The sequence below is a fragment of the Erythrolamprus reginae genome, chromosome 4 (assembly GCF_031021105.1).
Source record: "Erythrolamprus reginae isolate rEryReg1 chromosome 4, rEryReg1.hap1, whole genome shotgun sequence".
In the NCBI taxonomy this organism is placed as follows: Eukaryota; Metazoa; Chordata; class Lepidosauria; order Squamata; family Dipsadidae; genus Erythrolamprus; species Erythrolamprus reginae.
The window spans coordinates 24,468,362-24,486,695 of record NC_091953.1 but is presented as its reverse complement, the minus strand read 5'-3'; the positions used below and the strand labels follow the sequence as shown (position 1 = coordinate 24,486,695).

The 18,334-nt window shown below is 40.8% G+C and overlaps 1 protein-coding gene across 7 annotated transcripts in view; it reads left to right on the top strand.

Annotated features, from left to right (window-relative positions):
• Positions 1–18,334, top strand: part of ATP8A2 (ATPase phospholipid transporting 8A2) — a 460,631-nt gene that overhangs the window by 88,687 nt on the left and 353,610 nt on the right. For 5 of the 7 annotated variants that reach the window (XM_070749818.1, XM_070749817.1, XM_070749821.1 and 2 more), the window contains exons 5-7: positions 1,626–1,671; positions 4,608–4,648; positions 15,500–15,573. In XM_070749818.1, coding sequence (XP_070605919.1) covers positions 1,626–1,671; positions 4,608–4,648; positions 15,500–15,573 — 161 coding nt within the window. Of the gene's footprint in view, positions 1–1,625; positions 1,672–4,607; positions 4,649–15,499; positions 15,590–18,334 lie in introns of those variants that run through there. The other 2 variants (XM_070749822.1, XM_070749823.1) reach the window with 2 other exon arrangements.

The window sequence follows — 18,334 nt, the reverse complement described above, 5'->3', positions numbered from 1 at the left end:
CCCACAGAGAAGGCTCTCCCCGTGGTCCTGCCAGCTGACCCTGTTTGGTCAACGGGACTCAAAGGAGGCCAACTCTGTGGGATCTGATCGGTCACTGGAAAGTGTGAAGCAGAAGACGGTCCGGTAAATAATCTGGTCCTAAGCCATGTAGGGATTTATAGGTAATGCATTGGTTACTGATTGGTTTCCAGACACAATTCAAAGTGTAGGGGAAGAGCCTTCTCTGTGGGGCCCCCGGCACTCTGGAATCATCTCCCCCCAGAGATTCGCACTGCTGTCACCCTCCTCGCCTCCCGCAAGAGTCTTAAGATTCATTTATGCCACCAGACCTGGGGCGATTAAACCTTAGCCCCTTGCCGACGAATGGTATGCATGGTTATTGTCTGAATATGTATGATTGATTTTTAATATAATCGGGGATTTTAGACCAGTTTACATAGTTTTAATTAATTGGATTTAGCTTATTGTATTCCACTGTTTCTTTTATATGTTGTAAGCCGCCCCAGGTCCTTGGAGAGGGACGGCCGCAGCAAATAAATAAATAAACAAACAAACAAACAAATAAATACCAACCAACTAATCTACCTACCTACCTACCTACCTGTTCTGCCTGGCCTCAAGCCACCGAAGAACAAAGTAATGAATCGAACACACTCACTCAGATTTGTAAAAATCAAACAAGGATTGTTCTTTATGTTCAGAAAACTGCAAACTATGAAGTTTCAGAGCAATGTGAGTTTAAGCAGGCAATAGGTCAGAGTTAATTACTCCAGTCTGTGCAGGAGCCTTTCAGTCTTACAGCAACCAGCAATAACTCACAATTGGAATGTCAGAATGTCACAGAGATCCAAAGGCCAAAACAATACCACGATGCATCAACGTCTCTCTCCAATGCTGAACGATAATCTCCCACATAGATCTCTCCAACCCTCCCCTTTTTCAAGGTTGCAGCAGCGTCATTAAGTCTTATCAACTGTGTCCTATAATTTGTTTCTGCGTTTGCGCAGCTGCTCTTGTCTTCCCAGCATTCTCCGGACCCGAGCATTCAAAATAGGATTACTCATTAACTCTTCCCCTTCTGATTCAGATGAACCTCTGGCTGGAGAGCTGACTGAATCCATTTCCCTCCCTTCCTGCTCCCTGTCTCTCCCTGTCTCTGCTTCTGGTTCACTGTCTGATTCGTCCTACAGCCAGACTGATCTTCTGTGAACAGACAGCCCCCACTCCTCTGTGTCAAAATCAGTCACCTCAGGAGCTGGCCTGAAGCCAACCACAACACCAACCAACACCTTAAATTGTGTTCGGAGAACGATTGGAAGCCACACACATACACACACACACGGGCCTCACCCATCCTACACAATACTACTTCTTCCTCTTACTTTTCCCACAAGAACAGTTTGGACTGAATGAGATTGACTGACCATAGTTGGTTTTCATACCTAAGATGGGAGCCTCCTGGCTTTTAGCCTGGTATCTAAAGTATTAACCAAACTGGCTTCCCTATGCTATTAACACATCCTGGAAACGCCAATCAAGCTTTTATGTTTCGTCTTAATCTTTCAGTCTTTCATTCAGTTTACCCTTGAATAAATGTATGTTTGTTTGCTTTTATTTCTTAACAGAAAAGACACAAAGCTGACAGTACAGTGAACAAAAAGAAAACAATTGGTAAGGCCTTTTTAGTTTCTTTCATATACAGCGGGTAGAGCCTCCTTAGAGGAATAATTATATTTGGCTGTATTAATGTTTTGTTTACAGCTAGCTGCATATAATAGCAATAGCATTTAGACTTATATACTGCTTCATAGTGCTTTTACAGCCCTCTCTAAGCGGTTTACAGAATCAGCCAATTGCCCCCAACAATCTGGGTCCTTATTTTACCCACCTGGGAAGGATGGAAGGCTGAGTCAACCTTGAGCCAGTGGTGAGATTTGAACTGCTAAACAGCTAGCAGTTAGCTGAAGTAGCCTGCAGTGCTGTACTCTAACCACTGCACCACCCCAATGTGGTGTCCAAGTTTAAGATTCGGGGGAAAGCTCCCAATTCTATAAACGGGAATAAGTTTATACTGAGAATTGTATCTCATGCCGTCTTACTGTGAACATTAAGGGATGCTAATTTTCATTAAGTGACTTTATTATAAATTATGTAAGTATTTGTCATACCATGCTTTGATTTGTTTTAATAAGGTTTTGCCTTTGCCTTGCAGCTATGTTCTTCAGATTTGTTTGTGTATCTCTTAGGGTAATAGCTGCAGTAATTCAGTTATAAATAAATGAATGTGAGAAACAATTTATCGCTAGTCAGTTATTGATATCACTGGTTTCATAATTTAATATTGTACTCTTCTGTCTAATTCATACGGGTAGAAATAACATCAATTGGGCTGAAGCATTTAATGACAATAGGGCATGTGGTTATTTGGAAATTATCGCTGAATTTAATGACTTAGGCTGGCTTTATTAAGTTTCAAAGAAAGATAAAATACAAAGTAATGAAAACAGAAAAGATTAAAAAAAGGAGGGGGAGGAGATGAAAGGAGGAAGAAGTTAAAAAGTAACAAAAATAAAAGAGGGAATACAAATTAACTTCTGGCTTTCTTCAGTATGCATACAAATAATCTTACTTTACATTAAAACAAAACATATAAAAATTATACAAAGAATTTAAAAACTCTAAAATTATATAGCAATATAACTACCTATTCTAAGATTAAACATAATCTTTAACAATGTACAATATACGTGTCTTGTAATACACAATATTTCTACAATCATAATAAATCTAATGATCAAACCCAAATCCCAAACTTCATTTTTATCTTTCTCAAGCAAAAAGTACAAAAGTGGTCCCCATATAGTAAGAAAGCTAAGTAAACTTCTATCTTTTATCAAAGTAGTCAACTTTGCCATCGTTGCTAGTTTTTATTAATTTCACTACCCACTCTTCATTTGTGTGAATCTGCATACTGAATTTAATGACATAGAATGCCACAAAGTAATTTCAGTATACAGTATTCAGATCAATTCTCTGAAGTGGTTTTTAACATGGCAATCTGTGTCTAACAGAGCAATAATAATTACAGTATTATTGCAGGCTGCAATTTTTTAATTAAGATACACAACAATTAAGGTTTGAAAATTCAAAAAAATCGATCCACTCACAAACTACACTCTCAATTTGTAGAGAGAAAACGAGTAGCATTTTTTAAAAGTTCAAATCAACCTCAGAAAAGGGCACAATACATTAGCTACTTCGCCAATAATGGAATAACAAAGCCTGCTTTCTGACTCATAGGCGGCTCTTGATCTTGCCAATCAGAAATCAATACGCAGCCATGCTATTTTTCTTGCCGTAATGCATGTTTTGTGGAAAGAAAGAAAATAAAAGGAAAACAGTTATTGTAAAACACAAGAGGAAAATCCTTCATAAAATTTTGTGAAGGAGCTTTGATGGCCAATGAAAGATTTATCCAGAAGTAGTCTTAAGAATGCTGCCTTGTCCTTCACTACCAATTCAACGAAGAAAACACAACACATGGACATGGATATGTTGGCAGCACATGGCGAAGTTTCCGACTTCACATTTGGAAACTGGAATTCTCATTTATAAGCAGTCCACATAAACTTACGTAAACTATATCAAACATTGACAAGGTATCATTGAATTGCCCATGAAGTAGAAAATACAGTGGTACCTCATGATACGAACCCCTCGCAATATGAACATCCCGAGATACGAACCCGGGGTTCGGAATTTTTTTGCCTCTTCTTACGAACTTTTTCCCTCTTACGAACCCGCCGCTGCCGAGAAGCCCCACCGCCCGGCTGTCGCTTTTTGAAACAGCTGGGGGGCTTCTCGGCGTCCTCCTGAACCTGAACGCCAAACCCGAACTTCCGGGTTCAGCGTTCGGGAGGCTGCCGAGAAGCCCCCCGGCTGTTTCAAAAGATGACAGCCGGGTGGCGGGGCTTCTCGGTGGCCTCCCGAACGCCGAACCCAGAAGTTTGGCAAAAGTTCGGGTTCAGGAGGCCGCTGGGAAGCCCCGCCACCTGGCTGTCACCTTTTGAAACAGCCGGCGGGCTTCTCAGCGTCCTCCTGAACCCGAACGCCAAACCTGAACTTCTGGGTTCGGCGTTCGGGAGGCCGCCAAGAAGCCCCCTGGCTGTTTCAAAAGATGACAGTCGGGCGGCGGGGCTTCTTGGCGGCCACCCGAACCCGAACTTTTGCCGAACTTCCGGGTTCGGCATTGGGAGAACGCTGAGAAGCGCCCGGCTGTTTCAAAAGGTGACAGCTGGGCGGGGGCGTTTTTTTGCGGGGGGGGGGGGTGTTCGTTGCACGCATTAATTCATTTTAATTCATTTGCACGCATTAATTCATTAATTCAAAAGTTCGTCCTATGAACTTTTCGCCTTACGAACCTCCCCCGGGAACCAATTAAGTTCGTAAGACGAAAATAGATTTCAGGTCCATTGAGCATTTTGAAGAAAATCAAGTTAGGACTCAATTAAACTTCTCCCTCTATCCCGGTCCTTCTGGGCTCTTGTCATATGTTAACTTTTGATTTTAAAGGGGGAAAAAATTACATTTTTCTTTCCCTTCCCCAGTTTTAAGAAATGAAACATGGGAAGATATCATGTGGAAGGAGGTAAGAACTATTTTTTAGATACTATGGGAATTTGCAAATCTTTGATGGGATTATAAGTGATGTTGATCTTCTTGGGTATTAACAGCTGGGCACTGCGAAATCTTATTTGAATATTTTCCCATTGTGTATTCATTACCATTGACACTCTCAAGAAAAGCTTATTTGTATAAATGCATGTCCCTTTGAATAATGTTGATTTACAATACATAGCTCTTTGTCTGTGGCAGTATGGAAAAGATGACACCAAACTTCTAAATGGCATTTATTATTTCTTTTTGACTATCTCAGAATCTCATGTACAGTTAGTGATTTTATTCTCTGAATAGGGAAGCTATTACTATCCATAAACAAAAGGAGATTTTGGAAACTTGAATAATTTTAGAACAAAATCTGTATACACTTAGTTGGAATTAAATTAATAGAACTGGGGGAAGGGAAAGAAAAGGAAAGGAAAGGACAGGACTGGACTCCAAAAGATGTCCCATAGGGCTGGGTTAGATGCAGTGAAGGGCTACCAAAAATTTTACTACCACACTGTGGGCGTGGCTTATGCAGGACGCCCTGCATTTTCTTTCAACTTATTTTAGCGCAAATTGGGTGCTGTGGGGTGGAGCTCCATTTTCACTACCCCACTGCATTCCGCCCCCCCCCCCCAATCCGGGTAGCAGCCCGCCCTCTGGAATCAACTCCCCCCAGAGATTAGAACAGCCCCCACCCTCCTTGTCTTTCGCAAATTACTTAAGACCCACCTATATCGCCAGACATCCTCCCCCAGGCTTTTATATTTTATGTTTGGTATGTATGTGCTGTATGGTTTTAATTGCTGGGGTTTTATATATGTTTTTTAATATTGGATTTGTTTTACTGCTATATTGTTTTATTATTGTTGTGAGCCGCCCCGAGTCTTCGGAGAGGGGCGGCATACAAGTCCAATAAATTATTATTATTATTATTATTTATTATTATTAATTACATGCATTGGACATAAAATTTTGGCACAAGGAGGAAGAAAACAAAACGAGGAATGGAATTACAGATCCTGGAACAGAACATGATTGTCTGGCTATAATTGTGCATATGAGTGCATCAAAATACATTTTGATGCAAATCAGATTTATAGGCTTTAAATCTTCATTCTGGTAAGCAATTAATAATGCATCTCTTAAATCTTGTGAGGAAGAGAGCCAGTAAACCAATTCGTAAAATTAACTGTATAAAGTTAACACCAAGAAAGTATGTCTCCTGAAAAGAAGGGAAGGAAGGGTGATACGAGATGATCTTTCCTTTCGGCTCTTGGACCATTCCAAATTTTTGAATCCAGAAAGGAAGGGAATTGAAAACAGGCCACTTACAAAACACACATTTTTTTTTCAGTTGGAAAAATCATGCCCTTGTGGCTACTGTTCTAGAAAGAGATGTGTAGAGATCACTATAAATAAAATTCAACAAGAAACAATACTTGATGTACTTTCGATAACTAAAGAAAAAAATATCGACACCTCAGAGAAAATTGAATTTCGAAGGTGTAAAATTATCTATAATAAGTGTGTGTGTGTGTGTGTGTGTGTGTGTTTTTCAGCCTTACCCAGACAGGAAACACTACTGGATGACCTAATTCTACTTTATTGTAAAGCTATATTAACAGAATCTTGCAAATCTAACAGTACAATGTTTCTACTTAAAAACCTGCTCACTGAACGAATTAAGTTCTTAAGTAGAGGTACCACTGTATATTAAAGCAGAACTTGGCTTAGTAGATGAAATATATCAACACATATTGATGGCTTATAATCTAAAATGTTGGCTGCCTCTGCTTTGCATATATGATTAAGTTCCTGGGTTTTTTTTCTCAGAATTTAGTGCTAGGACTGAACATTTATTATTTAAAGAGGACCAGCTTTCAGTTTACAGATTGACAGAGCGCCAACAGCTTGCAATACCTCTCTCCACATTGAATTGAATACTTCATAGTGCAGGTACATAGGATTTCATATCAAACCTCTTCAGGGTTTTTTTGGAAGAATGCTACTATGCCTATTTAATTTATTTTTTTATTTTTATTTATTTATTTTGTCTAATACACAATAATACACAATGAAGGTTATTGAGGATATAATAGAGAAGAAATAGAAGATATAGGAGAGACTATAGGACAGGGGACGGAAGGCACTCTAGTGCGCTTATGCACGCCCCTTACTGACCTCTTAGGAATGTTGAGCGGTCAACCGTGGATAGTCTAAGGGTAAAATGTTGGGGGTTAGGGGATGATATTACAGAGTCCAGTAATGAGTTCCACGCTTCGACAACCCGATTACGAAAGTCATATTTTTTACAAGTTTGGAGCGGTTAATATTAAGCTTGAATCTGTTGTGTGCTCTTATGTTGTTGTGGTTGAAGCTGAAGTAGTCTTTGACAGGCAGGACATTGCAGCATATGATCTTGTGGGCAATACTTAGATCATGTTTAAGGTGTCGTAGTTCTAAGCTTTCAAGACCCAGGATTGTAAGTCTAGTTTCATATGACAGATCGTTTATAAAGAAAAGACCAGTTCAGTGTGTTGAAGGCACCATTCAGAATATTTTACATCCTTGAAGAGCTGCAGCCCTTATTCATAGCCAAAGGATCACTTTGAATATTATCCTTTCATTCTTACGGAAGAAAGCTTTTATTGGCAGTTGATGGACATCACTAATGTCTTTTACTCATATTTCAGTTGCTCAAGAAAATTGTTGGTTTTCTTTAGCTCTGTAATTGGTTTCTCAGGGAAACATCTTTCCAGCTTTGAAGCATTTTGAGCTACAGTACTCCATGACTTTGTACAGCTACAGTGGTCATGCAGTTGTTTCTTCAAGGGATCATTATGGTCCTTCACTCAAACACCTTGGACTCTGCATTCACTTGGTTATTTCTTTTTGCTTTCTGACAACACTAGGCTAGTGATCCAATTTATTGAAGTAGATTCTGATTGAAGCGCAGACTGGGACACATTAACTATTGATTGTCAATGTGACAAGCGTCACATCACATACATCTTCAGATTACCCGTATCAGAAAGAAACACAATGATTCTTATACTCATTTGGGCATGTGTTGACTTCATTTGCGAGATCTTCATTGCGTTCACTAATAAGGGTATCTTTTTTGTAGTCCTTTCCAAAATGTTTTATCGTTCTCCAAGGGTGATAAATATTTTCGTGAGTGTATCTTTTGCTATGCTGGAACTGAGTTCTTAGGTTACGTAGATATTTATTTAAAAGATTATTTCCAGTATGCCTGTTATTGGGAATTCTGACTGCAGAAAATCCACAGATAAATATTCTAGAACTAGCACTCCCTAAAGCTCATAGGTAAGAAAGGGAGGACAAATAAAGGGAAATATTTCTTCACCCAGAGGGTCATTGCTTTATGGAATTCACTTCCAGAAGAGGTCGTGACAGCTGTCAGCCTGGATAGTTTCAAGGCAGGATTAGACAGATTCATGGATGCCAAGTGTATCGGTGGTTATTGAAATAGATATCCAAGTACCGCCTCTATGTTGGTTGAGGCAAGCAGGATTCCCTTAAGTACCATTTGTTGGGGGTCGAGGGAAAGGGAGGGTTTTGTCTCCTCTTTCTGCTCAAGATCCCCATGAACAATTGATGGGCCACTGTGTGACACATAATGCTGGACTCGATGGGCTTTGGCCTGATTCAGCATGGCTCTTCTTATGTTCTTATGTTCTTTTCCATAGGGATTAAGCAAAATATTGTTTATCCCTCTTTTCTGCCTAACAAGGAAAGTTTACCCATGGTTGAAACTTAAAACTTCTCTTTCTGACCCTTGGAGGGTATGACTTCCAAATACCAGAAGACATAAAAAGAATTTTAGATACATCCCAAAAGTATTCTGTGTTCAAGTGCTTTGCATCGAAATGTAAACATTTTAAAGTTTGCGGAACATTGGAAATTTGAACTTCTCTTACTGACGTGTCATCTTTTTTTTAACTGAGTTAAAATCTGTTTGTATTGCACTCCTGTGGACTTGTTATGGATTTGTCAGTTATCTCCACGCCTCAAGATCTTATCCAGGTTTCTCTGTTTTTCTCTCCGCACATGAAAATTAAATGTTTTCTCAAAGGCATGCATAACTGGCATACCCTGAAAATGATACCAGTCCCTGCCTGGAGTTTTTCTTTTGTTTTGTCTATGTTAATGAATAAGACCTTTTCAGTCACTGGTAACTTGAGCTTTTATGTAATACCATGGGAAACTGCCTCTCTAGTTCCCCTCAAAGTTTTAGCAATCTATCTGCTTTATTTATTTTTATGCTTTTTAATTAATAACAAAAAAAGAAAAATGAGCAAAGCACAAAAATAACAGTGATAGTGTGTATGTGTGTATACATTCCCCACACAAATACCTATATAAATTATGGTGGACATATGGCACATATGAATCATGTATCTCTCTTTCGCATGCGCAGAGGTGGCACATGGAGCCTTATCTGGGGACACGCGAGCCTTTGCCCTAGCTCAGCTTCAATGTGCATATGTGTGCCGGCCAGCTGATTTTTGGCTCGCACAGAGGCTCTGGGAGGGAGTTTTTGGCTTCCAGAGAGCCTGTGGAGGGATGGGGGACAGTGTTTTTACCCTCCCCCAGCTCCCGGGAAGCCTTTGGAGTCTGGGGAGGGTGACTTGGCCTTCTCTGGATCCCATCGACGAAACAATGTCATCTGGCGGGACCCAGGGGAGGAGCCTGCTTTGTGGTGACCCCCGACCCTCTGGAATCAACTCTCCCCAGAGATTAGGACTGCCCCCACCCTCCTGGTCTTTCCTAAACTCCTCAAAACCCACCTCTGTCGTCAGGCATGGGGAAATTGACTCCCCTGGGCCGTTCCCGCTTTGTGTACGGTATGTATGATATACAAGATTGTCTTTTATGTTAAGGGTTTTAAACTGTTTTTAAGTATTGGATTTGTATTGTTTCTGTTGTGAGCCGCTCTGAGTCTACGGAGAGGGGCAGCATACAAAACAAATAAAATAAAATCAAGCAAACAAACAAACAAACAAACAAACAAACAAATAATTTAAAAATAAAACAAGCCTACTGGGCCCACCAGAAGTTGGGAAACAGGCCATTTCTGGCCTCCAGAGGTCCTCCGGTGGGTGGGGGAAGCTGTTTTCGCCCTCCCCAGGCATTGAATTATGGGTGTGCGCATTCGTGCATACGCAATACTGTGCGCTCACACTCTTTCAGCACCCGAGGAAAAAAAGGTTCACCATCACTAACCTATATGATGATGATTACATAATGTCATATCCATGCTATTCATTGTTTTTCTAAAAAACCCTAGTCTTCATATTTTAATTTCATTTAGAATAATTGCAGTACATTGAGGAGTAACATCCATGTTGTGGCCCACCAACAGCCAGCAGAGCTTACAACAGATTTGGACAGTGAGGAGGTTGGAGAGGAACAGTCCTGGAGTCTGCAGAAGGCTCTAACAAGTGTTCTGCGTTGGAGGCAGAGCTGGGGCCAGGGCAGTCTGACAGTTAGCTGTTGCCTTTGGAGTCTGACATCAGTGAGGCAGGGGAACAGCTGGGGTCTTTTCCCAGTGTGTGTATGCGCAGAATTGCCAGACGAAGACGTTTCAGTGTCACATGACCATGGAGATGTCTTTAGACAGCACTGGCACTTTGGCTTAGAAACATAGATGAGCACTGCCCCCTAGAGCCGGAAAACGGCTATCACTCATGTGCATGGGAACGTTTAACTTTTACTTTAAGCTTTAACGGTTATCATAAATCACTCCATTATTGAAGCAGAGTACAAGATAATACTTAAACCGAGAAACATAAATTAGATAGAAGTCTGAATTCAACAAAAGATTGTGCTCTTGTCTGCTGCTTATAATAGCAGCTCCCTTCAAAGGTTTTGGTGTTCTTTCGAGATTCTGTAATAATATTTATTTATTTATTTATTTATTTATTGGATTTGTATGCCGCCCCTCTCCAGAGACTCGGGGCGGCTAACAGCGACAATAAAACAGTGTACAATAGTAATTTGGTATTGATGATTAAAAATCAATTAATATAAAAACCAAACATACATACATACATACATACCATGCATAGAATTGTAAAGGCCTAGGGGGAAAGAGGATCTCAATTCCCCCATGCCTGGTGGCAGAGGTGGGTTTTAAGTTGTTTACGAAAGGCAAGGAGGGTGGGGGGCGTTCTAATCTCTGGGGGGAGTTGGTTCCAGAGGGCTGGGGCCGCCACAGAGAAGGCTCTTCCCCTGGGTCCCGCCAGGCGACATTGCTTAGTTGACAGGACCTGGAGAAGATCCACTCTGTGGGACCTAACTGGTCGCTGGGATTCATGCAGCAGAAGGCGGTCCCTGAGGTAATCTGGTCCGGTGCCATGAAGGGCTTTATAGGTCATAACCAACACTTTGAATTGTGACCGGAAACTGATCGGCAACCAATGCAGACTGCGGAGTGTTGGTGTAACATGGGCATATTTGGGAAAGGCCATGACTGCTCTCGCAGCTGCATTCTGCACGATCTGAAGTTTCTGAACATTTTTCAAAGGTAGCCCCATGTAGAGAGCGTTACAGTAGTCAAGCCTCGAGGTGATGAGGGCATGAGTGACTGTGAGCAGTGACTCCCGGTCCAAGTAGGGTCGCAACTGGTGCACAAGGCGAACCTGGGCAAACGTCCCCCTCGCCACAGCTGAAAGATGTTTCTCTAATGTCAGCTGTGGATCGAGGAGGACGCCCAAGTTGCGAACCCTCTCTGAGGGGGCCAGTGATTCTCCCCCCAGGGTAATGGATGGACAGATGGAGTTGTCCTTGGGAGGTAAGATCCACAGCCACTCCGTCTTGTCTGGGTTGAGTTTGAGCTTGTTGACACTCATCCAGGCCCTAACATCCTCCAGGCACCGGCCCATCACTTCCACTGCTTCGTTGGCTGGACATGGGGTGGAGATGTATAACTGGGTATCATCGGCGTATTGATGATACCTCACCCCATGCCCTTGGTATAATAAAGTATAATAATACTTTAACTGCATAAGAGTGCATTCTAAAAATAATGGCGGTCCCACTTTCTTGACCTCGTCTATCTTGAAGGGCTGATATCCTTCTTAAAAACGTCTGAAAGCTCTTCTCTACCTCAACTTATATTTAATCAAGGCAGAGTTGTTAACCCAGCTTCCCCCCCCCCCTATAATGGCTAATTTTTCCATGCTCTGTACAAAACTCTTGTTCTATCATAATAGCCGAGAAACGGGGAAATGAGAAGTGTGTAGTGAGGAATGGAGGTAAAAAAAAAATTTATTTATTTATTTGTTTGTTTGTCAAACAAGTATAGAATTATAGTTTGTATTATCACAACATATCTAGAAAGTAGTGCTAGAATAGAATAGAATAGAATTTTTATTGGCCAAGTGTGTTTGGACACACAAGGAATTTGTCTTGGTGCATATGCTCTCAACGTACATAAAATAAAATATACATTTGTCAAGAATCATGTGATACAACAAGGATAATAAGACATTAGGACAGGGATGGTAGGCACAATGGTGCACTTAATGCATGCCCCTTACAGACCTCTTAGAAAAGGGGAGAGGTCAATTGTAGATAATTTAAGGTTGAAGATTTTGGGGTTAGGGGAAGAAACAAGAGAGTCAGGTAGTGAATTCGAGGTGTTGATCACTCTTTTGCTGAAGTTGTATTATCTGCAGTCTAGTTTGGAACGATTTACATTTAGTTTGTATCTATTATGTGCTCCTGTGTTGTTGTTGTTGAAGGTGAAGTAGTCACTAACAGGAAGGACATGATGTATGATTTTATGAACAACTGTTAAATCAGTGCAGAGGCGACCTATTGTAAATTAATAATAATTAATATTAATAATAGTAATAATAATAATAATAATGATGATAATTTATTAGATTTGTATGCCGCTCCTCTCCAAAAACTCAGGGCGGCTCACAATAATCATAAACAATGTACAAATCCAATATTTAAAACACAATTTTTAAAAACCCCTTATAATAAAATAATCACACAACCCAATCAAACCATACATCAACCAAGTAGTTAGGTGTCTAATCGTAGTACAGTGGTACCTCTACTTAAGAACGGCTCTACTTAAGAACTTTTCTAGATAAGAACCGGGTGTTCAAGATTTTTTTGCCTCTTCTTAAGAACCATTTTCTACTTAAGAACCTAAGCCCGGAAAAAATCCCCAGGAAATTTGAGAGCAGCACGAAAGCCCAGCCAGTTTCCTGCCATTCCCCCTTTAATCCCGGCCATCTCAAGCTTTTCTGGGCACTTAAGGAGGCTTTGGCAACCTGTGTGCTCCTCCTCAGCGCCTCAGAGTCCCTCTTTTTTTTTTTTTTAAGCCTTAAAGTTTTGCATTTTTTTGATTCACCTCACCTTCTTTCTTCAGCAGTGACTGTCCTCCTCTTCTTCCTCCTCCTCCCACTCAAATTCCGAGCTTTTATTTCTTTCCTAATGGGTTTGCACACATTATTTGCTTTTACATTGATTTGTATGGGAAAAATTGCTTCTACTTACGAACTTTTCTACTTAAGAACCTGGTCACGGAACAAATTAAGTTCTTAAGTAGAAGTATCACTGTATTTGATGTTTAGAGGAGTAAGGTAGCTTGTTTCAAGAGGAGAAGTGAAGGACTCTTCTTGTGAAGCATGTCTCGCCTTTCAAGGAATCATGTACCTCTCTGCTGTTCAGTTCTCTTTATCTGTGGGTGTATTTTAAGGCAGGAGTCTCCAACCTTGGCAAGTTTAAGACTTGTGGACTTCAAGTCCCAGAATTCCTCAGCCAGCGAATCTGCCAGCAAATCATTGTTGTTTCAAGTGACACAGACTGAAACAACCTCCAAATTAAAACTCCATAATAAAGTTGTGCTATTTAATCAGATGTACAGATAACAACGTTTGGGGGGCAAAAGTGATTTTTGCAGTGAAGGGCTGCAAATTTTTTTACTACCACGTTGTGGGCGTGGCTTATTGTGTGGGTGTGTCTTGTTGTCTGGGTGTGGCTTGATGGTCATATGACTGGGTCGGAGTGTCTTGCTGGCCATGTGACCAGGTGGGAGTGGCTTGACAATCATGCGACCAGGTGTCTTAAAGGTCATGTGACTGAGAGGGAGTGGCTTACCAACCAAGATAAGTTTTCACATAGGTGCTTGGACTCTTTGCAGTTGATTAAGTCACATTATTTGAATAGCAACAAAAAGGAAAAATGATCGGCCGCATTATTTGCTGAGGAGCACAGTAATATTTTAAGGTTTTGTACTGAACCCACAAGGTTCAGTATGATAACATATTAGGCAAGTAGCTCAATTTTCTTTAACTGCTACCGTGTTTCCCCGAAAATAAGACACTGTCTTATATTAATTTTTGCTCCAAAAGTTGTGCTACGTCTTATTTTCAGGGGGTGCCTTATATTTCTCAAATAAGACATATTCACAGGCAGAAAAGCTGACACCCCCAAAGAAAGTGTACCGTACGGTACACTGATTACGGTACGGTACCTGTCGGTATGGCACACACACACACACAAACGACGGCACTTATAAGGTACAACAGTATACTCCCGCTATTGCAGCTTCCGGCCACCAGAGGAACTACAGTCTACGCACTGTAGTGGAGACTGTAATGGCGGTGAGACAGCAGCAGACTGTATCTGCTGTACTGGACGGTACAAAGCGATGGAAGGAGCCAGCAGGGGATGCCACATTATTACGGTACCGTTATGAACAGCTTTGAATGGTAACGTATGTTTTTCCACCGTACCGTATGTAAACTTGACTACGCCTTATTTTTGGGGGATGCCTTATATTAGCAAATTCTGCAAAACCTCTGACATGCCTTACTTTCGGGGTACGTCTTATTTTCGGGGAAACAGGGTATAAAAGTTCAGTTCCGGATAATGATTAAAATTATTAAAGCGTTTATGACTAAAAACATACTATTTAATTATTTCCTATTTTAAAAGTAATTAAGGATCATTCTAAGGTTCCAGAGAAGGAAGGACAATTAAAAAAACGATTAAATATTCAATATAGTGCATAAACGTATACTACCCCCACTGTGCCCTCCGCCGTGGAGGCAGCAGCCCATCACTGGATTCTGCCGCACGAATCCCAGCGACCAGTTAGGTCCCACAGAGTTGGCCTTCTCCAGGTCCCGTCAACTAAACAATGTCGGTTGGCGGGGCCTAGGGGAAGAGCCTTCTCTGTGGCGGCCCCGACCCTTTGGAACCAACTCCCCCCAGATATCAGAGTTGCCCCCACCCTCCTAGCCTTTCGTAAGCTCCTTAAAACCCACCTCTGTTGTCAGGCATGGGGGAATTGACATGTTCCTTCTCCCTAGGCTTATAAAATTTATGTATGGTACACTAGTGTGTATGATTGGTTTTAACTTGTGGGGTTTTTAAAATTAATTTAAATATTGGATTTGTTGTACATTGTGTTGCTGCTGCTGTGAGCCGCCCCGAGTCTGCGGAGAGGGGCGGCATACAAATCTGATTAAACTTAAACTTAAACTTTTGTCACAATGGGTGTTTGTGGGTGTGTGCCAATTCACAAATGCATTTATTGTGCCATATGAAAAAAACCAAAAACCAATAAGATTTTTCACACTCAAGTGTTGCGCAAGCTCAGACCTTCATCAGTTTGAATTCACACTCTGAATTCTACTCGGAGGACTCCAGTTTTCAGGTAAGCAACCTGTTCTATTCTTCCTTCATTGGTCATTAGCTAACTAATCGTAGGATGGGCTTTTTCTTGTCTTTTCTCTCTTTTTTCCCCTATTTCTGCTGCATTCTTGCCGCTGCTCACCAGGTGGCAGTGGGAGACTTTGCGAAGGTCACCAATGGGCAACATCTCCCAGCAGACATGATCATTTTATCTACCAGGTCAGCTATCCTGAATGTATGTGAACTTGGGCTTCTGTTGAACTGAGGCTTTAAAGCACATGATTTGCAATTTTAAAAAAATCAGTAAGCCACAGGTTGAGACTGTATTTCCTTTTCCCTTGCTTCTCGTTATCTGCGAGACCGCCTTCTGCCGCACGAATCCCAGTGGCCGGTTAGGTCCCACAATGTCGTCTGGTGGGACCCAGGGGAAGAGCCTTCTCTGTGGCGGCCCCGGCCCTCTGGAATCAACTCCCCCCAGAGATTAAAACTGCCCCCACCCTCCTTGCCTTTCGTAAACTCCTTAAAACCCACCTCTGTCATCAGGCTTGGGGGAACTGAGACATCCCCCCCTTGCCTTTGTAATTTTGTGCATGATCTGACTGTGTGTATGTATTTTATCTATTGGGTTTTTTTTTCTTTTTAGACTTTTTAATGTAAAACTGTTATTTTAGATTTTAATTATTAGATTTGTTACCATGTATTGTTTTTATCACTGTTGTGAGCCGCCCCGAGTCTACGGAGAGGGGTGGCATACAAATCTAAATAATAATAATAATAATAATAATAATAATAATAATAATAATAATAATAATAATAATAATAATAATATATTACTTACAACGCGGGGTCCAAAAGTTTGATACACACTGCACTAATCTTAATAAGTATTAACCAAATGAGAAGGGAGCATTGCAAATACTTTATTTTTATTATTACTATTTATTAGATTTGTATGCCGCCCCTCTCCGGAGACTCGGAGCGGCTTACAACAACAATACATAGTACAAATCTAATGGTTAAAAAAGGATAGTTTAAAACCCTTATTATAAAAAAACCAGTCATGCATCCCAAACAAATCATACATAAAATGAAACGGCCCGGGGGAATCAATTTCCCCATGCCTGATGGCAGAGGTGAGTTTTTAGGAGTTTGCGAAAGGCAAGGAGGGGGGCAGTTCTGATCTCCGGGGGGAGTTGGTTCCAGAGGGTCGGGGCTGCCACAGAGAAGGCTCTTCCCCTGGGCCCCGCCAGACAACATTGTTTCGTCGACGGGACCCGGAGAAGGCCAACTCTGTGGGGCCTGATCGGTCGCTGGGATTCATGCAGCAGAAGGCAGTCCCGGAGATATTCTGGTCCGATGCCATGAAGGGCTTTATAGGTCATAACCAACACTTTGAATTGTGACCGGAAACTGATCGGCAACCAATGCAGACTACGAAGTGTTGGTGTGACATATACTGCAGATTTCTGAGCAATTTCCCATTCAGGCATTGAGAAAACCCAACTCTATGCTCTTACCTTGCACCAATCAGTAATAATGATAATGTTTATTAATTTGATTTTAGCCCCTTGCTAACCAGCCTATTGAATGTAAATGTACCAAAAATTGATAGTAGCAGTTTAAAATATCAACATATTCCAACTTATACAGTGTTCCCTCGATTTTCGCAGGGGATGCGTTCCGAGACCGCCCGCGAAAGTCGAATTTCCGCAAAGTAGAGATGCGGAAGTAAATACACTATTTTTGGCTATGAACAGTATCCCAAGCCTTCCCTTAAACACTTTAAACTCCTAAATTTATAATTTCCCATTCCCTTAGCAACCATTTAGATTATTACTCACCATGTTTATTTATTAAAGTTTATTAAAAAAATGTTTTTTAAAGGCAGATGAAAGTTTGGCAATGACTTATGACATAATCGGGCAGGAAAAACCGTGGTATAGGGGGGGGGAACCCGTAAAGTGTTTTTTAATTAATATTTTTGAAAAACCGTGATATAGACGTTCCGCGAAGTTCGAACCCGCGAAAATCGAGGGAACACTGTATTACAATAGTGAAATCATAGATTTGCAAATTTTCTACATTATCTTCTTCTGTTCAATGAGACACAGTACATATGAATGTGTACAAAGTCAACATTTACAACAAAAGATAACGTCATTATTTTTTTTGGCCACTTGGATAGATTTTTTTCAGAAATTGGACAGCATGCAAAGAAAACAAATAATTCCTGGCCTTACCAGTTAATGCCACACTTCTGAATAGTATAAAAATTGAAAACTGTCCCTGACTGAAAGAATAACTAGCTTCCTTTAAAACTGCCTTCCTGTTTGCTTTATGGTCACTTTAAAACTTTTCTTTCTCTGAGGAAAAAGTTTTCTTCTCTACCATTTTCTTTGGATTTTTTTTCCCTCTTGGCGAGTGCATTTTACTGGAGAATGTTATTGTTCCATGACCTTTTTAGGTCTTTCCTGAATTGGAAAACACAGCTGTTTGCCTCCTCCAGCTGTGAGGTATGCAAGGGATTGTGCCCACAGATTTTTTTCCCCTGTTCTACTTTAAGTTTTCTCTTTTTAAGATTCAAAGGTTTCTGAACTAGGCACACCTATACAGACCTGTCAAGGCAAAAAAGCTTTGATTTCCAATATACATTGACTTAAACATTTCATGATGGCAGATAAACGGCAATAATTAAATTATTGGGATATGCATAAATAAGATTTTTTAAAAGTATAAGGTAGCATTGCCTCCTTCCTAGGGTTTGTTCTGCTGGCGTGTTTCAACCGCCTGTAATTACAGGGTAATTAGTCCAGGAAGACACACACCACACGATAAAAGGGAAACCCAAAAGTTTTTATAAACAGAAAAAACAGAAACAGCTCCCTTTTTAAATGTCAAAGGGATTTTCTGGTACACACAAGGCACAGGTTAAATGCAATACAATTGCTCACCCAATAACTGGGAAATTGAGTTCAATTCT